This window comes from Peromyscus leucopus, chromosome 11 (genome assembly GCF_004664715.2).
Source record: "Peromyscus leucopus breed LL Stock chromosome 11, UCI_PerLeu_2.1, whole genome shotgun sequence".
Lineage (NCBI taxonomy): Eukaryota > Metazoa > Chordata > Mammalia > Rodentia > Cricetidae > Peromyscus > Peromyscus leucopus.
Genome location: NC_051072.1, coordinates 55,576,332 through 55,599,367, shown reverse-complemented (window position 1 = coordinate 55,599,367; position 23,036 = coordinate 55,576,332). Strand labels below are relative to the sequence as shown.

The 23,036-nt window shown below is 46.5% G+C and overlaps 1 protein-coding gene across 1 annotated transcript; it reads right to left on the bottom strand.

The window, feature by feature from the left end:
* Positions 1 to 1,756: 1,756 nt before the first annotated feature.
* Positions 1,757 to 3,354, bottom strand: Spz1 (spermatogenic leucine zipper 1). The gene has a single exon (XM_028855985.2). It carries the CDS (start codon positions 3,096 to 3,098, stop codon positions 1,950 to 1,952), a length of 1,149 nt encoding a protein of 382 aa, XP_028711818.1. The 5' UTR covers positions 3,099 to 3,354; the 3' UTR covers positions 1,757 to 1,949.
* Positions 3,355 to 23,036: the final 19,682 nt, after the last annotated feature.

Genomic DNA, 23,036 nt, shown 5'->3' with positions numbered 1-23,036 from the left:
ATGGAAGCCAGGCATGGTGGTCCACACTTTGAGTCCCAGCACTTGAGTGGCAGAGGCAAACGGAGCTCTTTGAGTTTGAGGACAGCCTGGTCTACTTAGTGAGACCCTGTCTAAAACAAGCAAACAAATCATAGATAGCATTTGGATGCAGCTGGACTGTATTTATTGAGGATAGAGAAATGGCTCAGAGATTGAGTGCCTGCTGCCATTCCAGAGGTCCTGAGCGAGTCCCAGCACCCAGACTGGGTAGCTCACGGCCGTCCATAACTCCAAGACTGATATGATGCCCTCTTTTTAGCCCCCATGGGCACCCATACGCGTATGACACACAGACACATAAAACACACATATGCACACAAGCACGTACACCCACTTCTTTAAAAACAAGAAAAAACAAAAACCTAAAGAAAAGAAAGTAAATCATATGCAATCAATTTTTTAAAAGTCACAAATAACTAGCTACATGTAAAAGCCCCAAACTCAAGGAGTATGTATATAAAAGCACCTGGAAGACGGACATTTATCTAAAGAGGCCATTAATGAATATCTCATGCTCAGTGTTTGGCCAACACAAAACGAATGTGTATCTTTATAGACTTTTTGTCTCCTTTTGACTTCGTTTGGGCTTTTTTAATTTTTTTTATTATTTATTTATTTGTCTTATTAGACTTTTGCACCTCACTGTCATGGGACAAGGCCGCAGTCTAGGCTTCCCACTCAGTATCTGCTGATGTCATGGGGGGGGGGGGCAGAGACATGGTATTTCCCATGCAATTTAGCTGTATCTAAACAGGTTTTTTCAGCAATCTCTACCATGGCACACTAACCCTTTTCTTGCTTTTTATCAAAAGAGCACGCTTTCTAGGGGCTTTTTTTGTTTTGTTTGTCTGGTTGATAGTTTCTCCCGCACAGGTTTAGAATATACATGAACCCAGGAACTGGGGGTGGGGTGGGGGGCTGCTCACTCAACTCTCAATCTTCTGTTTGCTCTGTGCATGATGCCCGGTGGCTTTGCTCAGTGGGAGAAGAGAATGTGACCTGCTGTGTCTATGCTGGAGCAGAGAGGAGGGGCTTGTTACTCCCAGCAGGGGGTCCTGCTTCCTTGGAGGGCTGGTTTCTCCCAACAGGGAGCCTCCTGTCTCCACTTAGAAGAATGAGGGGAACTTTATTCGCACCAAAAATTAAAAATCTGGAAACACCTCTACCCTTCTAAAGAAGTTGAGGTGTCCTTCCCAGAGGCTTCTGGTGCCCTGTGTACCCTCATGCACAGGCTGAGGGGCAGAAGAGGAACAGCAGAGGATGTAGAACCTGAGCTAGATTTATGAAGAGACAACTGCCTAGGGTGGTTTAACACTACTGTTTTCCTTAAAATAGTTATTTTCTCCCTTAACTCCAACATATTCCATACAAACACAATAGGAAAAGTAAACACTAATTTGAAAATGAGCTATAAAATATCACAATTAAGCCGGGTGGTGGTGGTGGTGGTGGTGGTGGTGGTGGTGGTGGTGGTGGTGGCACACGCCTTTAACCCCAACACGAGGGAGGCAGAGGCAGGAGAATCTCTTGAGTTCAAGGTCAATCTGGTCTACAGAGCGAGTTTCAGGACAGCCAGAGTTACACAGAGAAACCCTGTCTCGGAATAAAAAAAAAAAAAAACACAATTAGATCATTGTACTTACCTTTCCCTCTGGGGCTCTCCTCCCTGGGTGTGGGTAAAGGGAAAAAGAAGAAAACAATCGAACAAACAACACACTTTCCTTTTGTTCTTGTTTTTATTTGACTCTTCCCTTGGTTGGCGTTCACACAATGGTTAAGGTCCAAACTCCTCTAACTGCTGAGGCAATATGTGCACCTCTTATTCTACGCCTCTTCCTTGGTTGAATCAGAAGATCTACCCTAGGTTGATGACAGTTATGACTGAAGTTGGCTCTGCTTCTGATGGTTTCTTACCGGAAGCTGCTGCCAACGGGTCTCCTTTTCACCAAGAGGGTTTTTCTGGCCACGCGGGTGTTGAAGCGGTTGTTCCGAGCCTTCTTGCTCAGACACGCATCGCAGCCCCGCAAGATCTTTTCTCTCCTAGGAATCCCGCCCTCTATCACCCTCACGGGCTGTCTGTTCCCTTCCATCCTGTCTGCTTCCGCTGACTTCGGACTTTTCCTGTCGTACACGTGGTAGAGCAGCAGCGGCCTCTCGTGCGGGGATCCCGCCTCGTGGAGATGGAACTCTCTGAGAATGTCTACCCTCTGTTGTAGGATCTGGCATTCATTCTGCAGCAGGGCTGCGATCAAGTGCAGCGAGTGGGTGTCGTGGCTCAACTTCTTCACCTGCGCCTCCAGCTCCTGCTTGGAGGACGGCTCCTCCTCGTCGGACTGGGTCTGGAAAGAGACGTGATTGTTTTCAAAAGAGTCTCTCCTTTCTTTCTGGCATCCCGGGTACGACTTCATTACATCGCTGAGCTCGTCACGCTGTGTACTCCAGTGATCCGCTTCCTGCAATAGATGCTCCATGTTGTTCCTGCCTCTTCCGTATTTCCCACAGAGGTGAAGGGATCCGTACCGGTCTCTTTCCATGCTCAGCTGCATGTCATCACTGCCTCTCTTTCCTTCTGAATGGCACAGATCCCTTGCACACGTATGCATTATGTTCTTAGCTCTCTGGTTATTCCATATCGTCTCCTGCTTCTTTGTGTTCTGTTCTTTCTCTGCGTCGAAATTAAAGATCAAATCTTTAAATCGCATTTTATTTCTCTTATCAACACCTCTGACTTTAAGTTCTGACATATCCTTGGAAGTACTGGCATCGTCAAAAGACTCCCTGACTTCTGTAGTCTGCTCTTCGAAGCCTGCTATACTTTTAAGAACATCTCTAACGTCTCTTAAGAGATTGCTAAATTTCTGTACCGTCCTTGGTCTTGTTAGAGGACGGATACTATTCTTTGGTGATGGGAGGGAACTCCAGCAGAAAGGGGGCAGTGATCCAATTTCAAGGAGGGAAATGGTGATCCCAGGGTTCGGTGGCTCTTGATTAACACAAGGAGTAGGGTTAGGAGTCTGAGGCTGGGCAGGCATCTCAGCTGCACTGTCAGAGTCGGACATCAGGGCTGAGGAAAGCAGAGAACCTTGGAAATTCCAGGAAGGACAGATGGCAGTCTCGTCCCGTCACGAGTCGTGGAGGAGATGACACCCAGCAGGAATTATGGACCGGAGTTAATGACTGAGCCCAGGGAGATGGTGTTCAGGGAGAAGGTGACATCTCAGATGGTGTAGGGGGAGGGGTTGGGAAGGGGGAACAGGAGCTGGGGCTCCATCTCCCTTCTGCTAGGCTTCTGGTATTTATTCCGCCGTCCTAGCAACCAGGTCTTTATTCTGTCATTCCCCCTCCGGGCCTGTCCACACATTCTCTTTCCTTTGCGTCACAATGGAAGCCTCTTAAACGCCTGCCCACAACTCCGACGTCACAACCAACCTTGCTCCTCCTATAAGATCTCTACAGCCCCCTTGCCTCTCTCTTCTCGGCTAGGCACTTCATTCTAAGTGCATTTCAGTAATTTCCTACCTGCCCCCATCCCATCCTCACCATACCACACCGTGCCAACCTCAGCCACAGCGTCCCAACTAAGGGTATGGCTGAGAGAAACCTCACCAGGCCCTCACTCTTTCATAGAAGGGGGTTTTACTGCTCCTGTTGTCAGAGAGATGCTGTTGTCAAAGAATTAGAAATACCTGGTGGTTTTGAATGCCCCCCCCCAGGCTCAAAGATTTGAATACTTGGTCACCAGGGAGTGGCGCTATTTGAAAGGATTAGGAGGCGTGGCCTTGTTGGAGGAAGTGTGTCGCCTAGGGTGGGCTCTGAGGTTTCAAAAAGCTCTTTAGAAGTCCAGAGTCCCTCTCTTCCTGCTGCCTGCTGATCCAGAGGTAGAACTCTCAGCAACTTCTCCAGCACCATGTCTGCCGGCATGCTGCCATGATGAGAAAGGACTAAACCTCTGAAACTGTAAGCGAACCCCAATTAAATGCTTTCCTTTATAAAAGCTGCCATGGCCATGGTGTCTCTTCACAGTAATAGAACACTGACTAAGACAGGATGCAACAGAACCCCCAAAGCTCCATCTTTAGTGATTTTAGGGAGCCAATATCAGAAATCCCTCCATTCAAAAATATTCTACTGAACGTTGAGACTATTGGAATGAGTCAACAACACAATTACAAATTAAGACTCTTCCCCCCCCCACCCCCACCAACCCCTGCCTTGTGTGTGTTACTAGGGAAGGAAACCCTGGGCTTTCTGTCTACTAGGTAAACGTTCTACCCCAGGCCTCTGCTGCGGGTCACTCCGTCTGGACACCTCTTGGGGGAGGGGGTGAGAAGGTGCAGCATCTGCTGTTTGCGTCTCACCTGACTCCCGGTGTCTGTGACGTTGACACCATGCCTTCTCACCCGAAACAGGCCTCCAATTGAGACTTAAAAAAAAAAAAAAAAAAAAATGAAACCTGTAAGACAGGCTTTCTGAACTTATTACTCTCCCAATCAGTGCTATAAAACTTAGTGATTACTCACAGTACCCGATGGAAATGACAATTTGTCTCAAATATTTGAAACAACTCAATCTGAAAAGCTGAAGTGGAAAGCTCCCACTCAACCCCCATCCAACAAACATCCTGAATAGCCCGGAATTTGGGGGTAGATATGAGTGGATCTTGGGGGCTCTGTGGCTGCCAGTCTAGCTAGTAAAATAAAACATACCTTTATCTTACGTAGTCGTTTAATAGTTTGTTTGATGCATGCAAATTTTTGTGTGCATGTATGTGTGTGCATCATGTGAATGCCTGGTGCTCTCAGATCCTGAAGAAGACAGCAGACCTCCTGGAACTGAATTCAAGGGCACCATGAGCCATCATGTGGGTACAGGGAAACAAATCTGAGCCTTCTATAAGAGAAGCAAGTGCTCTTGGCCATGAGGCCAACTCTCTCTAGCCTTCTTCTTTTTTTTTTTTTTTTTTTTTTTTCTTTTTTGGCTTTTCGAGACAGGGTTTCTCTGTGTAGCTTTGCACCTTTCCTGGAACTCACTTGGTAGACCAGGCTGGCCTCGAACTCACAGAGATCCACCTGGCTCTGCCTCCCAAGTGCTGGGATTAAAGGCGTGCGCCACCACCGCCTGGCCTCTCTAGCTTTCTTAATAGCTTAAGGGGGAAAAAAGTATCTGTTAGTGATGACTATTAAGGTTGGAGTCTTGGGTTCATAAGGGATGCTGTGCAAAATGTCAGTTTTTAATTTATTTATAAGATTTATTAATTTTGAGTACAGTGTTCTGCCCAAATACATGTCTGCACATATGAAGAGGGCACCAGATCTCATCATAGAAGGTTGTGAGCCACTATGTGGTTACTGAGAATTGAACTTGGAACCTCTGGAAGAGCAGCCAGTGCTCTTAACCACTGAGTCATCTCTCTAGCCCAAAATATTAGTTTTTTTAAGTGCCTTGTGCACGTGGAGAACAGAGTAGGGCATTAGACCCCCTGGAACTGGAGTTATAGGTGGTTATGCGTTGCCCTGTGGGTGCTGGAAACCAAATTTGGGTCTTCTGCAAGCATTCTCAACCATTGAGTTTTCTTGCGAGATATAATTTTAACATCTTGACCTATATTGTGCCTTTAAATGTAATCATGCACTTGTATATGGCCATTTTATAGAATAATTCACCTGAAAATTGAAATTTTTTATTTAAAAAAAAGAATTATGAGATAGATGTAGTCTGAACCTTTTCCTCACCAGGGCTTCTGTTTACCACTAGGTGGTGCTATAGATCTAAAAATTCTAAACTGTGGCTGAGGGGGTCAGAAGGGACAGAAGTAAAGAGAAGCAGGAAGACTACCTCCAGATGTGTGCAATCTCAGAAATGCTCTCATCCACAGTCCCAATTTTGTTGGTTTATTTTTTTTGTTTTTACATCCCAACCAAAGTTTCCCCTCCCTCCTCTCTCCCCACCCCCCATCCACTTCTCCTCCGTTTCTCTTCAGATACAGGCGGACTTCCCATGGATGTCAGCCAGCCATGGTATATCAAGTTGCAGAGAGACCAGGCACCTCTTCTCCTATTAAGGCTGGGTGAGACGATCTGGTAGGAGGAAGGGGTCCCAAAAGCAGGCAACAGAATCAGAGACAGCCTCCGCTCCCACTGTTAGGAGTGCCACGAGGGGACCGAGTTATACAGCTGTCACATCTATGCAGAGGGCTTTGGTAGGTTCCCACGCAGGCTCCCTGGTTCAGTCTCTGTGAGGCCCAGTGAGCCCAGGTTAGTTGATTCTGTGAGTTTTCTTGTGGTGCCCTTGACCTCACTGGTTCCTACAATCCTTCCTCCCCGTCTTCCACAGGGTTCCCCCAGTTCTGCCTAATGTGTGGCTGTGGGTCTCTGCATCTGTTTCCATCAGTTGCTGGATGAAGCCTCTCTGTTGACAGTTAGGTTAGGCACCAATCTATGAGCATAGCAGAATATCATTAGGAATCACTTCATTGACTTTTTTTTTTTGCCGGTCATGTTTGGTTCTTTCCTAGGTCTCTAGAGTATCCTGGCTCTGGGTCCTGGCCCTCAGCAGTGTGGCTCCATCTCATTGCATGGCTCTCCATCTGGGCCAGGCATCAGCTGGTCACTGCCGCAATTTCTATGTCATCTTTACCCCCAGCACATCTGGTAGGCAGGACAAATTGAATGGTGAAGGTTTGTGGCTGGGTTGGTGTCCCAGTCCCTTCCACTGGAAGCCTTGCCTGGTCACTGGAGGTGGCTGGTTCAGGTTCCGTATCCGCCATTGCTAGGAGTCTTAGCTAGGGTCACCCTTGTATATCCCTGGGAGTTTCCCGTGGTCTAGGTTTCTCACAGTCGCAATTTTTAAGGGCTCAGGGATGCCAGTTCTACAGGTCTTCACAAAGTTACAGGTAATCATAACCCACAAGTATCTGGGTCCCTTGCCTTGCCTGAGTCTGGGGGGAGGCAGCTTCCATGGGCAGAAGAAGGCTGAAGGAGCATTTTAAATACCTGAGGGTTCTACAGGAAGAGCAAGTTTTCAGCATGGACTGGCTCCTTTGACAAGCCTGTTGGCAAACAAGCCTGTAGAATGCAGAGCACAGTTCAGCAGAGATTCGTGAGAAAGCAGCCGCAGAAACTTTCTCTAGAAACAACAGTTGAATCTGTGTAGAGAGAGACAGAGAGGCCAGAATTAAAGCAGATCGCTCACATGTTATCCAGAATTAAAGCAGATCGCTCACACATTATCACAGACTTTGAGCTTTTGGAGTCTGGCCCAGTGACTTGTGACATCTCAATCAAACACTCAAAGCCGAACTCCTCATGACCCATGCACGGAGCCTCCCCCAAATGGCTAGTCTCAAGGACAACTAACTATTGCTATAATATTTACCACCTGGGCGTGTGTGATGGCTCAGTGTGTACAGAGACCAAGCTGGGACTCCCATGGTAGGTGGACAGAACTGACTCTGGATAGTTGTCCTCTGACTTCCACACGCCAGAGATACACACACACACACACACACACACACACACACACACACACACACACAGAGAGAAAGAGAGAGAGAGAGAGAGAGAGAGAGAGATACAGACACATGCACACACAGAGAGACACACAGAGACATGCATGCACAGAGATACAGACACACAGACACACACAGACACACACACCCAGACATACCCAGACACACACACACACTCAGTAAATGTAATAAAATTTTAAATGTACTACTTAACAAGATAGTGAGATGCCCACTTATCACTTCAGAAATAGACAGCGCACAAATGAGACATGAGATATGAGCCAGAACTTCCCCCTACTGTTATAAAAGGGTCACCATCTATCTCTCTGTGATGGTGATATTCACCATCCATCGCTTTCCCTTCCTTCCTTCCCTCCATCCCTCCCTCCTTCTCTCTCCTTTCTTCCTTCCTTCCTTCCTTCCTTCCTTCCTTCCTTCCTTTCTTTCTCTCTCTCTTTCTTCCTTTCTTTCTTTCTTCTAATTGTCTGTCTGTCCGTCTATCATCTCTGTCTAAGGGTTAGCCCAATGTCTCTCTTGTAGCGTGTATTCTTTAAGTCTTTTTACAGCAGTTCTGGTCTGGTAGTTTTATTCCCTGCAGGGGAGGGAGGGACTCTGGCAGGTCTTTCTCAGCATGGCAGTATTTGCTAGTCAAACAGTCAAGGCAACTTTACAGGGCATACTAAATTAAAAAAAGAAAAAGAAAAACAACTGACAATACTCAGGAATAAATTCAGCAAGAGAAGTGTAAAACATGTACTCTGAAAACTATATAAGAGTATGGAAAGATGTTAAATATTGACATAAGAGAGCTCATTTGTTATGTTCGTGGGAAGGTGGCTCTGTCTACTTAAGGTGACAATAATCTAGACCCAACACGGCCCTTACCAAAGTCTCAGCTGCAGAAATGGACACACTGATCCCAAAAGGCTGAGGAAAATCAAGTCCCCGGGACAACCTGATGGTCTTGAAAAGAATTAAAGTCGGAAGTCTCACATTACCTCGACATCAAGACTCACCGTAAAGCTGCCGTCGTCAAGGCAGCGTGGCTTTATGAAAGACCACAGGCAGGAATCAATACAACAACAGAGCTCACACTAATCAACTAAGAGTCAGCAAAAGTACCAAAGCAGATCCAAGGATGAGTCTTTCAGCCACAGATGCAGGAAACATTGGACATCTATAGCAGATAAAATCAACTTTAACACTGAGTCAGAATGGGGTGACTCCTCCCCTCGATCATCAGAAGGGTCTCAGTAAACAAACACTCTTGTTTGTTTTTGTTTTTCCAGACAGGGTTTCTGTAGACCAGGCTGGCCTCGAACTCACAGAGGTCTACCTGCCTCTGCCTCCTAAGTGCTAGGATTAAAGGCGTGCGCCAGCGGTCAGTAAACATTTTTGTAGCAAAAGATGAGGTAATGAAGGAGAGAGATGAGAGATGAGGGGAGCAGATTTATTTTTCCACAGTTTTATCTGACACAGGACCTTTCAGGAAGATCCAGAGTCCAGTGACAAACTGCGTTCTTATGTTAGGGTCTGTGAAGAACAGATGGAACGTGGTTAGATGCAGGAGAGTGACCTACTGGGGGCGGGCTTGGGGTATAGAGGGCAGGGGGTGCAGGGCCAGCCTGTTCCATTACTCTTGGGCTGTCTTGAAGCTTCCCTAGATCTTGGGTACACGAAGTTGGACCGAGTCAGGAGAGGTCAGGGTAGCATTTCTAGGTTTTATAGCTGGCTTTGAGGGAAATGGGATTCTCACTTCTGTGACCCACCTTTGGAAAGAGGAATTTTGTTTTCTGTGACCACCTGGCTGGGGAGGGTGAGAGGGGGCCAGAGGTCAGAGATATCAGGTATAATTGGCCTTTGTGGGCACTCTGAAGACAACAGATGTCAAAGGTGGCTTGTTAGCCCCATAACATCAGCATACTTCTATGTAATTAATAAGACCATTACTCCCCTCCTCAAAGAAAATAAGACTAATGAATCTGGAGCCACATTGAAAGAACAGCAGAGGGTTTGAACAATGGAAATAATTTTCCTTCCAAATCACCATTTCTTGGTCATCAATTCTAAGTCTTAACTTTTTTGTTTTGTTTTGTTTTGTTTTTTTGAGACAGGGTTTCTTTGTACAGCTTTGTATATTTCCTGGAACTCACTCTGTAGACCAGGCTGGCCTTGAACTCACAGAGATCCGCCTGCCTCTGCCTCCTGAGTGCTGGGATTAAAGACGTGCACCACCACCGCCCAGCCTAAGTCTTAACTTCTAATGACAAGCTTCATTTACCAGAGCTAAAAGGACACTCAGCAAATTTTTTTTTTCAAGAAGAAGGTAAAGTCAAATGTAATGGTTCTTGCTTCTAATCACCATACTCAGGAGACTGAGACAGGAGGATGGCTACAAGGTCTTAACCTTAACCAGCTTAGGTTACAAGTTCCAAGCCAGCCTGAGTTACAGAGTGAGACGCTGCCTCCCAGAGAGGAGGAAGAAAGTGAAGAACCTTAGAAGCTCACCCCCAGATGTCAGGACTCCTTTTGACAATAGACACAGACTTCCAACTCCTCACCCATTCCCTTCCCCCAACCCTCCCCTCTTCATTTTTTTCCTCCTTTTCTCCATCTTTCTTTGACATGAAGTCTTGCCATGTAGCCCTGACTTTCCTGGTATTCACTCTGTATCCCAAACTGGCCTTGAACTTGCAGTAATCCTCCTGCCTCAGCCTCCTGAGTATGGGGATTATAGTCATGCACCAGCAAGCCTGGATTCTTCCTTTTCTTTAGGTCCAAAACACCACCCTCATTCACCTCCTCAAGTATTCTCGTGATGCTGGAGAAATGCCTTAGTGGTTAAGGCAGCTGCTTTCGCAACCATGAGGACTTGAGGTTGGATCCCAACAAGTCAGACGTGGTTTTGTGTGATCCCGTGGCCCCAGCACTGTGGAGGGGAGAAGACCAATAACGTTTGCTGGCTGTCAGCCTAGCTGAAAAACATGAGCTCCGGGTTCAGGGAGAGACCCTGCCTCAAAGGAAGAAGGCAGAGAATGACAGAGGACAGAGGAGGACACCTGATTGTCCCACTCCGTCCTCCATGTGCATCCACACACGGGCACACAAACTTGTGTGTATAACACCCACATGTCAACCACACTCACACGCAGAGACATACACAAAATAGTAACTTTTAAAAAGGCTCTATTGCCTACATGTGACTAAAGCTCGCAATAACAAAAGTAACTGCCCTGCCATGTCACCCACCCACCCTCCAAAACTGACCCCCAGCTCTCTCCTTTCTGCAGGTAAACTGCAAACACCCTTCATACTTCCTCACTCTGGCTCACTCCTCAAACTGTTAGAACATGCCTTCTTACCCCAGCATTAAAAAAAAAAAAGTCCCTCAGTGACTTCCTTGCTAGAAACCCAGAAGGCAGCGCTCCATTTTCCTGCCCCCCCTCAGCAGCGTACTCTACTTTCTATCCAGCTCGTCCAGACACACACGCTCACAACAGGCCCTAACGGCAGCCAGCCTGACCCAAGACTGGTTTAGCCACTTCTTAGTCCAGCAACCTTGGCCAGTTGCTTACTCGTCCAGAGCCTCAGTTTCCATGTTGGTTCTGTTAATATTCTGACCCACCCCTTGAAATCCCACCCCTTGGCACCTTCCTGTGTCCTGACGTAAAAGCCTCATTCTAAGGAAAAACTCCTCCCTCTCTCTCTCTCTCTCTTCTGCTTTTCCTCCCATGAGGTGTGCACCCTCGACCTCTCTCTTCTTCTTCTTCTCTCTCTTTCTCTCTGTCTCTCTCTTTCCTGTCTTTCTCTTCATTTCTCTCTATTGTAATAAACTCTCCACATGGATGCACATCTGGGTTGTGAATTACTGGCTGCTGCCATGCCAGCATGGCATGCATCTGCCCAGTCTGCCACTGCATCTGCCCAGCATGTTTCCCTGCACACAGGATACCCCTGGGGTCCCCCCCCCCCGCAATAATTCATAACAGGTTCCGTGGGGGTTGTGGTTCTATTTGCATCATAAGCCTGGGTATTATGATACTGAGCACAGTGTCTGGCATTTAATAAGTACTAAAGAATTATGAGTTTTATTTGTTTCTTGAGATGAGGTCTCCCTCCCTACATGGCTCAGGTTCACCTTGAGCTCAAGTTCCTCTTGCATCCTTCCTCCCAAGTGCTGGATCACAGGGCTGGACCACCACTGGACATTTTCATTTGTATTTATTTTAATGACATTTTAAAATAATATAATGTGATGACTCCAGATCAGTTCCTCTCCCACTCAGTGACTGCTGTTGCTGCTGTTAGTTGCTGTGGCTATTTGTTAGTTGCCCTTTGTGTTTTCTGTCCAGGGTGGCCATGAAAACCTTGCTTGGTCAGCTGGTAACCACAAGAGACTTCCTAAGATGCTTTGGACCATCATGCCCCCCCCCACCTTTGTCCAGGAGCTCTGTGCGCATGCTGAGGATGCTCCCAGCTCTTCACATACCGCTGCACATCCCAGGGTCAGCCAGAGGCCTTCTAGGGTTTGTTTGTTTTGTTTTGTTTGTTCGCAGCCTTGCAGGTGTGGCTCTCTGAACTTTCAGAAACACGCCTGAGCTCTTCTGATGGGCTGCTTACTTCTTCACTTAGACTTCTGTCACACCCCCCCCCCTTTGCTTGGCCCCTTCCAGGAGCCTTCACGCTTTAACAACTGCCACCATTTGCAGTGAATGCCTGGAGGTCAGTTCCCAGGTTAAAGTCAAGTCCTGGGAATGGAGCTTTCCTAGAGAGTTTGAGATAGGACAAATATGGGCAAGGGTAGCATTTTGGGGAGCTCCAAGACCGCTCTGTCCATTGGGCAGTCAGTAAACGTTGGGTTTCCATAGCTGCAGCAGCTCTGAGGCTTGTGAAGAGCTGGCCCAAAGAGGATGCGAACAAGCAGGTAGGAGCACATGAGCACTGCTTCCACTCTTCTGGAATGAACTCTGTGTGAATTCCCAAAGCTCCGGAACGATTTCTAGAATTCAGAAAAGTTGGTCCTCGCTCCCCCAGTGTTTGGTGGAGTGGATTTTTCAGAGATCCTTATCCAGCTCCAGAGAAGCTGCTGTTGTTTTGAGTTCAGGTCCAGACCTTGCTTCTGAGCCCCCAGCACAGGTTCTCATTTAACTACTCGGTATCATGAATTCGGGAGTTCAAAACTCCTCACCAGCCGGGAGTGGCTGGGCACACATAATCCGAGCACTTGAGAGGATGAGGAAGGAGGATCTCAAGTTTGAGGTTAGCCAAGGCTTTTCGATGAGACTTTTAAAACACCCAAGGGCACTTAGCACGCCAAAGCCCTGAGCTGGATGTGCAGCACTATTAAAAACTAAAACCAAAATAGGAGGGGGAATGTCACCACATGCTCCTAAGTCACAAACTGCCCCACTTCTCCATGTGTCTTCCTTGGCTTCTGCTCCCTTAGCTGGCCCCCACAGTAGATCATAAATGGGAAATCTGGAATGTCTGTCACTCACCTTCCTCCCACGTCCATCACTCCCCTTCCTCCCCACGTCCATCACTCCCCTTCCTCCCCACGTCCATCACTCCCCTTCCTCCCCACGTCCATCACTCCCCTTCCTCCCCATGTCCATCACTCTTCTTCCTCCCATGTCCATCACTCCCCTTCCTCCCCAAGTCTGTCACTCTCCTTCCTCCCCACGTCCATCACTCTCCTTCCTCCCCACGTCCATCACTCTCCTTCCTCCCCACGTCCATCACTCTCCTTCCTCCCCACGTCCATCACTGTCCTTCCTCCCCACATCCGTCACTGTCCTTCCTCCCCACGTCCATCACTGTCCTTCCTCCCCATGTCCATCACTCCCCTTCCTCCCCATGTCCATCACTCCCCACGTCCATCACTCCCCTTCCCCACGTCCGTCACTCTCCTTCCTCCCCACGTCCATCACTCCCCTTCCTCCCCATGTCCATCACTCCCCACGTCCATCACTCCCCTTCCCCACGTCCGTCACTCTCCTTCCTCCCCACGTCCATCACTGTCCTTCCTCCCCATGTCCATCACTCCCCTTCCTCCCCATGTCCATCACTCCCCTTCCTCCCCATGTCCATCACTCCCCTTCCTCCCCATGTCCATCACTCCCCTTTCTCCCCACGTCCATCACTCTCTTTCCTCCCCACGTCCATCACTCCCCTTCCTCCCCATGTCCATCACTCCCCACGTCCATCACTCCCCTTCCCCACGTCCGTCACTCTCCTTCCTCCCCACGTCCATCACTCTCCTTCCTCCCCACGTCCATCACTCCCCTTCCTCCCCACGTCCATCACTCCCCTTCCTCCCCACGTCCGTCACTCTCCTTCCTCCCCACGTCCATCACTCCCCTTCCTCCCATGTCCATCACTCCCCTTCCTCCCATGTCCATCACTCCCCTCCCTCCCCACGTCCATCACTCCCCTTCCTCCCCACTCTCCTTCCTCCCATGTCCATCACTCCCCTTCCTCCCATGTCCATCACTCCCCTTCCTCCCCACGTCCATCACTCCCCATGTCCATCACTCCCCTTCCTCCCCATGTCCATCACTCCCTGGATCCAACCAATCCCAGCCTTTCTCTTTCCCGCACCTCTCTGCAGCCCTGCCTTCAATGTCGTCCTCCTTCCATGACCAGAGTCCAGTCCCCCACCACCTTTCCCTTTGGTCATGCTGCCTTTTAAAGGGTTCCCCCACCACCGCACCCCAGGGTTCCCCCACCACCGCACCCCGGGGTCCCCCACTACTGCACCCCAGGGTCCCCCCACTACTGCACCCCTCGGCCCTGCAGCATGGGGACTGTGATACTTATAAACACAGGTGGGTAAGAACTCAGTGTGAGAACTGAGCCCTAAGCCTTGGGCTTGAATGGAACTCATTCCTTTCTTCTTCCCATCCTTCTTCCTTCTCCTGTCTCTCCACCATTGTGTTTTGGAGCATGAGTTTAATTCTGCAGGGTAGCTGCAGGCAGTTTGCCTTGGGAGGAATCATGCCTTGACTCTTGCTTAGACCTGACCTTCTATATATTCCAAGGAACAATCTGAACGTCTGATTTCCATATGTACATCATAAAACTCACGTTCTGTAAGATAGTCTTTGGAAACAAAGTCTGCCTGCTTCTGCCATTTCTCTGTGAAATGGCATTTCATCCTGACTTTTCCAAGACATGGTTTGGGTAAAAACAAGAGCAGCAACAACAAAACCCAAAACCTTATTTTGTCTGTCTGTCTGTCTTAAACAAACCTTGTAAGATAAAACAGACGATCGATATATATGATTCTATGTTTTTCAGGAAGCAGACATGGGAAGAGCCTATCAAATTCGGCATAGCTGTAGGTAGACACAAAAATGTATCTGAAGCTGCCTTTTAGAACAGAGGGTGTGTAGTCAGAGAGTGGAGAATCTTCAACAGAAAGCCTTGTTTGTGGTGGGCATCTTGCTTCTACCAATGTACTGACAAATGGCTGCTTTAGTCCATGTGGAAAAGTAACCTAAGATCAGAGCTTCATTTAGCTTCATAGGCTCCCAGCCAGGCTAAATGAGGGTGAATGGAGGGCTCCTACTATAAAAATAGATAGATAGATAGATAGATAGATAGATAGATAGATAGATAGATAGAGAAGAGAGATAGAGACAGGTAGATAGATAGAGATAGGGAGACAGAATAAAAAAAAAAAAAGGAGCAATATTCAATTCCCAAACTCACAAATGACTTCCTACAGATTCCTCCTTAATTTGTAGGGTTAATGAGCCTATATAGAATTTAAAACTAGTGCTCTCTTCCCCCAAAGCATCGAGTATAGTATTAAAGAGGTCAAAAGGAAGCGAGCAAACAATGAGGTTTTTTCACATTGCTATCAGTTTAAAACAAATAACAATCCAGTCTTAGAATTTAATGGGCTCTCAGGCCTGCCATGTTGCTTATTACACTGGAGCCTTGGAAAAGTCAGGATGAAATGCCATTTCACAGAGAAATGGCAGAAGCAGGCAGACTTTGTTTCCAAAGACTATCTTACAGAACGTGAGTTTTATGATGTACATATGGAAATCAGATGTTCAGATTGTTCCTTGGAATATATATAGGAATACACACCTATCCTGTGACTCAGTTTCTCGTTGGTAAAATTGAAACACCACTGGGCTGGAGAGATGGCTCAGCAGTTAAGAGCACTGGCCGCTCTTCCAGAGCTTCTGAGTTCAATTCCCAGCACCCACATGGTGGCTCACAACCATCCCTAGTGGGATCTGGTGCCCTCTTCTGGTGTGCAGGCATACATGCAGGCAGAATGCTCATACATAAAATAAAATAAAATAAAATAAAATAAAATAAAAATAAAAACAAAACAAGAACAATGACGACAAAACATCCCTGAAATGCCATTAGTCTTTAGTTCACAGAATATTTAGGAGGACCAAGTGAGAAAGTCCAATGTGTGAGGCTGGATAGTGGTGGCAAATTCCTTTAATTCCACTTGGGAGGCAGAGGCAGGCAGATCTCTGACTTAGAAGCCAGCCTGGTCTACAGAGCAAGTTCCAGGACAGCCAGGGCTACACAGAGAAACCCTGTCTCTAAAAACCAAAAAAAAGGAGAGAGAGAGAGAGAGAGAGAGAGAGAGAGAGAGAGAGAGAAGAGAGAGAGAGTGAATCTGTGGCTCATAGTGTTAGAGAGAGAGAGAGAGGAGAGAGAGGGGGAGTCTGTGGCTCACTGTGTGTGTTTGTGTGTGTGTGTGTGTGTGTGTGTGTGTGTGAGAGAGAGAGAGAGAGAGAGAGAGAGAGAGAGAGAGAGAAGAGAGGGAGTGTGTGGCTCACAGTGTTAGAGGTTCCAGCTGATGGTCAGGAAAAGCCATTGCTCTTAGTTTCTCATGCGAGTGCCAAGTGCAATGGTGGACACACAGCACACCAGGTAAAGAAAGGAAGGGGCAGGGTCCATGATCCATTTAAAGAACATGTCCACTTCGGGCTCTGGACAGATGGCTCAGTAGTTAAGAGAACATACTGTTCTTCCAGAGGATCCAAATAATTTGGTTCTCAGCACACACATCATGTGCTGAAAGCCACAAAAATATACAAAGTAGGATTTCAGCTGATGATGACAAAGCTAATACCTGGAAGAAGGCAAGGGCCTTCCGGAGGTCAAGCTGAGGCTCAAGGAGCCTTGGTGATATTTGGCTTTTGATTATCAGTCATTTTCTGCTATGAGTTTCTTGTGTGCTATTGCAGCTTTTCCATCATTTATTGGGCACCATTTCCCCTCTACCAAAGGAATATTTAGATAACCTTCTGCACTGACAGCTATGCACAGCCAGAACCCCAGTTCAAGCCTCCCTGTAATTATCGTCATTGACAGCATCCGGCCAGGTCCATCCCCAGACGGAGGTAAGTACCTTATCAGAGACACCTCTGTACTCTCTAAGAACAGACTTAAGTGTCCAGACTACTCATTTGAGAAGGCCTGGCAGATGTTCCAATTAAGCTTAACTTCCTCCTTTCCCAAATCTTACCTCTAGTTCCAGATCTCCCTTTAACTATCACCCTCTAGGCATCTAGCTATACACAGGTTGCCTAGCAACTGAGCACACTTTCCTCCACCCTGCAGAAAGACGGCATATAGCTTGGACAGATAGGAGCCACAGGAAAAAAGAAGACAGTTTTATTTTCTCCCATTGACCTAGCAACTTATAGATTCTTAACATTTTCTACCAATCACGTTTAAGATTATAGTTGAGCACATAAGATCCCTCTTCTTAGATATTACCCATATTTAGCCTTTAGTTAATTCATTAGTCACTTCCCTTTTGGGTTGCAATTGATAATTAACAATCACTGCCCCTCTATGTGATTCTTATCACCCCGCCGTTTGACCCTGGAAGCCTGGTGGTCCCTGCCTGAGGAAAATTCTTACCTACCTTTGTGACCCCATAGAATTCAAGCCTGGTGACCTTGCTCAAGCAGGGGATTGCTATTGCTTGGGTTTATAACTGGACTCCTGAGAGACTTGGGGAGAACTAAGAGATGGAGAACGGAGAGGGATAAGGAGGATTTTGACCAGAGAGAATGTGTGGATGAGATGGAAGATGAGGAAGAGTCAGATGGGGAAGTACTCGCTAGGTAAGAACAAGAGGAAAAGGACCTAGATGAGGCAGAATTAAGATAGAACTTAGAGGGAGCAATAGATAAATATAGAGAGAAATCAGGCAAGAAAGGAGCTAGGCACGAGAGCAGAACTGAAGCTGCGTAAATAGGATGTTATGCCAGATGAATTAAAGTGAATGGACTGAAGAGCACGATGTGCTGAGATTCTATTTTCCCCAAAATAGTCCTTGCTGTTCATAGTCGCTCTCCTGAGCCCCTGGACAGTAATATGTACAATATTAAGGCCGATCCCTCTAATATTATACAAAAGTCATGTATACTGTTTGAGACGGCAGCTCCAGGAGGATCAGGTGCTTCTAGCTTCTGAGAGTGAGCACACATACATACACATGTGTGCATGCACACTCACAAGCACACACACATGCACATGTGCACATGTACACACAACACACATATACAAACATATATATATCCCTAGTGATCCAAGGACCACCTGCTAGCTCTCTAGGCTGTGCCCTCTAAGACTTTTACACCACCTCTGAGTAGCCACCTCCTTAAACCCAAACCTTTGCCACATGGGACCTTGGAGGACATTCAACATCCCGGCTGTTGCAAATAACAATGTACTGTCCTGATACACTGCAGTAAGGGCTCCACAGATGACAGCATAATAAACATTATACTGAAGCTCCAAGTCTTTGATGGGGTGGGACATAAGGTATGTTAGTGTATGGTTCCCTCCAAATTACCCTCTTGCCCAATATCTCAGAGACATTAGAAATGTTATCCCGGCTGGGCGGTGGTGGCGCACGCCTTTAATCCCAGCACTCGGGAGGCAGAGCCAGGCGGATCTCTGTGAGTTCGAGGCCAGCCTGGTCTACCAAGTGAGTTCCAGGAAAGGCGCAAAGCTACACAGAGAAATCCTGTCTCAAAAAACAAAACAAAACAAAAAAAAAAAAGAAATGTTATCCCCTCACACACATGAAAACACAGCTTATTTTTTCTCATTTGCTTTCTCCAACCCTTATACCACCAAAATTACAGTTATTGTCCAACCCTATCCCATCAAAATTATAGTTGTTGTCAATTTCTTTTCTTTTCTTTTTCTTTTTCTTTTTTTTTTTTTTTTTGGATTTTCGAGACAGGGTTTCTCTGCGTAGCTTTGTGCCTTTCCTGGAGCTCACTTGGTAGCCCAGGCTGGCCTTGAACTCACAGAGATCCGCCTGCCTCTGCCTCCCGAGTGCTGGGATTAAAGGCGTGCGCCACCACCGCCCGGCGTCAATTTCTTTTCTTTTCATTATTATTATCACTGTTATCAGAAACTCACTACACAGCCCAGGCTGGCCATGAATTCACGATCCTCCTGCCTCAGCTTCCAACGTATGGGATTATAGTCCTGCACTGCTTTGGTGGGTTTATTACTTTGTTTCCTCTATCATAGCAGTTTTTAATATGTGGGTTGTGATCCATTAGGGGGGGTCTACTGACCCTTTCACAGAAGTCACGTATCAGATAGCCTGCACATCCGATGTTTACATTATGATTCATAACATCAGCAAAACTACAGTTATGAAGTAGCAACAAAAATAATTTTATGGTTGGGGGTCACCACAATATGAGAAACTGTGTTAAAGGGTCACAGCATTAGGAAGGTTGAGAACCACTGCCCTATTAGAGTGTGAACTCCACAGAGGCAACATTTTGTCTTGTTTCCTGTTGTTTCACGAAACTTATTAAATTCATGACTCACAAAAGACATTTACTATATACCTCTTGTGGTATGGATGAATAAACTGTGGTGAGTTGACCAAGCAAAGTCTGTTGATGAATCATCCTCACATAAGAAATAAGTTGTCATGAGTTCAGAGTCAACCCAGGCTATAGTGTGAGACTCTGTCTTAGATCTGATAAGGTAGAGGAAGAGGAGGCAGGAGGAGGAAGGAGAAAAAGGAAGAGGAGAAGAAAATAGTGTGTTTAGAGTACTTTATTTAAATGGCCACCTAGGGCTAGGCATAGGACCATCCAGAGATACTGGCTCACTTCAGCCCATCTTTCCAGAAAGACAATAAGACCCCCCAGGTGAGACCATATCAGTAACCACAGAGGCTTCCACCAGTTTCAAAGGCCAGGCCAACCAGCAACCTTGACACAGTGAGCCTCTCAGAAAGGTTTATCGTGGTCCTTTTGGAATTTGGTGACATTCCCTGTGTTTTTTAGAAGGTGCTGACTTTTGAGGCATGTGAGTCTGTCTCAGGTCAGCAGCTTGTACCTTCCCACTGGCTGGAGCCCATTTTTCAGTTTGCTCAAACCAGCCTGCTGTCATGATGACCTTGCTTAACAGGAAGAGAAATCTGGCTACAATCTGTTTTCTGTGCCTCTCCCTCCACTCTGAAGTCTCTGCTTGTAGGATTTTTTTTTCTCCAGCTGGAATTTCTGATTCTTCTTCTATTTTTTTTTTTATTCTTCCTGAGAGAGCTTTATTGGAAGGGTGTTGACTTTCTGCTGAGGAGTTTATAAAGGATATCAGTCTTTCCAATGTTTTGTGTTCATTTTCCAGCAACGTTTTGGCTTAACACAGTGAGCAAGATTGTGCTGCACTTCTGTTTCCAGTCTGTGCTGAGTATCAACTCGACTTCCATTCAGTCGGGGTTGGAACTGGCCTTTCATCCTTCTTCAGCCACGGTTAACAAAACCTGCTTTTGTGAGACATCCATCATCTGCCTTCACCTTCCAAACCTGGTCACCTGCCAGCAATGAAGTTGCTGCACAGCACGGAAACTCAGAACCTGAATTCCCTTTTCTTTGTGAGAGTACTTGCTATGCTTTGGAAATTTCTGACAATGCTATTTGGCTCATGGCACTCACTTCAGTCTTCTGTTTGTTATAAATATTCAAGTCTCTCTTTAAACACACACATGTGCCCACATGCACATGCTGCACGTACACACACACACACACACACACACACACACACACACACACACGGCTGTGGCTGAAGCAATAGAATGTTGCCTATAAGGCCTAGATTCTGCAGCAGCAAATAATCATTGAGTTTAGTTTAGTTTTGAGACAGGGTCTCCTGTAGCCTCAGATTCCACATAGAGCTGAGGATGATCTTGAACTCCTGGGCCTCCTGCCCCCACCTCCTGAGTGCTGGGGTTACAGGTGTGTCCCACCACATGCTGCTGGGGCTTCCTGCATGAGAGGCAGGCACTCTACCAACTGTACAAACTGAGCTACATCCCCAGAGCAGTACACATATTTAATGTGGATTTAATTTGCCTATAGAGATTATGTGGTGAGATGGATCAACAGGTGAAGGAGTGTGCCCCCAAGCCCGATGACCTGAGTTCAATTCCTGGGACCCACATACTGGAAGAAGAGAACTGACTCTCTCAAGCTGTCCTCTGACCTCCACGTGTGCGACAACATACATACAAGCATGCACACACACAACACTTAAAATTGGGTATACAACCTGATTTGATATGAGTATATTTTATGTAACAAATAAATTAATAGCACATTCAGTAGAACCATTGCAGTATACTGGGTTTCCAAAACTTTTATGATTTGGGATTTTTTTTGTCTGTTGATTTTTTTTGAGTCAGGGTATCACCCAGCCCAGGTGGGCCTCAAACTTACCACATAGCAAAGGATGGCTTTGAACTCCTGACCTACATCCACCTCCCAAATGTTGGGATTCCATATGTGCACTGTCATGTCTTGTTTTGTTCATATCTCCTGACACAGTTTGGACAGTTTGAATTTCAGGTTCCACCTGTATGTGAAATGGTATAGGGTTTGTGTTTGCGAAGCCTGACTTATTCCACTCATCAGAATGTCCAATATTTACATCAATACCGTTACATTGCATGGATTCACTTCTTTTGATGCTGAATAACACTCCATTGTGTGTACATTTTCTTTATTCCTTCATGAGCCATATAATCTTGGGTTGTTTCCATGCCGTGGTGTTGTGAACAGTGTTGCCATGAGCATGGGGTGCTTGTAGTTTTATGAGATTTTTAATCATTTGGTTTGGCTATATACTCCAAAGTGGGATTGTGGGATTTTTTCTTTTAAAATATTTTTTATTTTAAAAATGTAGGCATAGTTGTGCATGCCTTTAATCCCAGCACTCAGGAGGCAGAGGCAGACAGATCTCTGTGAGTTTGAGGCCAGCCAGGGCTACACAGTAAGATCCTGTCTCAACAAATAAATAATAAATATTTAGTTATTCTTTGAAAATTGCACATATTGCTTTTTTATCATATCCATCTACTACTTCCTCCAACTCTTTTTAGTGCCCCCTACCCATCTGTCTCCCAATTGCATGTTCTCTTTCTACTAGTAGAAATCTCTTGAGCCCAGTTTGTGTTGGTCACATGTGTATGGGTGGGGGACCATCCACTAGGGCATAGGATGTCTACCAGATGCTGCTCAGTCTCCAAAAAAAAGAGTGATTCACCCTCAACAGCCTCCAAATGCCATGAGCCTTTCTGCTAAGGATGAGGCTTTGAGGCCCCCTCCTCTGCCCATGATGGAATTCTGACTGGCACATAATCTTGCTTACATCTTGTGCAGGTAACACAGCTGCTGTGGGAACATGTGTCCAATAGCCATGTTATGTCCAGAGGACAGCATTTCACAGCTGTCCTCCACATCTTCTAGTTTCCTACATTTTTTTCTCAGCCTCTTCAGTGATGTTCCCCGAGCCTTGGATGGGGGGTGGGGGGGTATGCAGATGACTTGTCCTAAGCTGAGCACTGTGAGTTGCTCATACTTGGCAACTGGATCTTTCCTTCTAAGAGGTTTTGCTCTGTGGGTTCCTGCATCATGCATGCCAGGCAAGTGTTCTACCACCGAGCTGCATGCTCAGCTCTCTTCTAGGAATTTAGCATTTCAAGTTTCTCATTTAAGTATTTAACATGCTTTAGGTTGATCTCTATATATGGGGTAAAATAAAGGTTCACTTCCATTCTTTTTCATATGGATATCTGGAGTCTTTTTTTTTAAATTCCTTTTAAATTTCATATATGTATACATCTATCTTGGTCATTGTCTGAGTTAGGGCTTCTATTGCTGGGATGAAGCACCATGACCAAAGCGAATTTGGGAGGAAAGGGTTTATTTGGCTTATGCTTCCACATCACTGAAAGATCACATCATCATTGAAGGATGTCAGGACAGGAACCTGGATGCAGGAGCTGATGCAGAGGCCGTGGAGGGGTGCTGCTTACTGGCTTGCTTCCCAGGGCCTGCTCAGCCTGCTTTCTTTTAGAACCCAGGACCACCAAGCCAGGGCTAGCAACACCCACAATGGGCTGGACACCCCCCCCCAACCACTAATTAAGAAAATGCCTTATAGGCTTGCCTACAGGCTGATC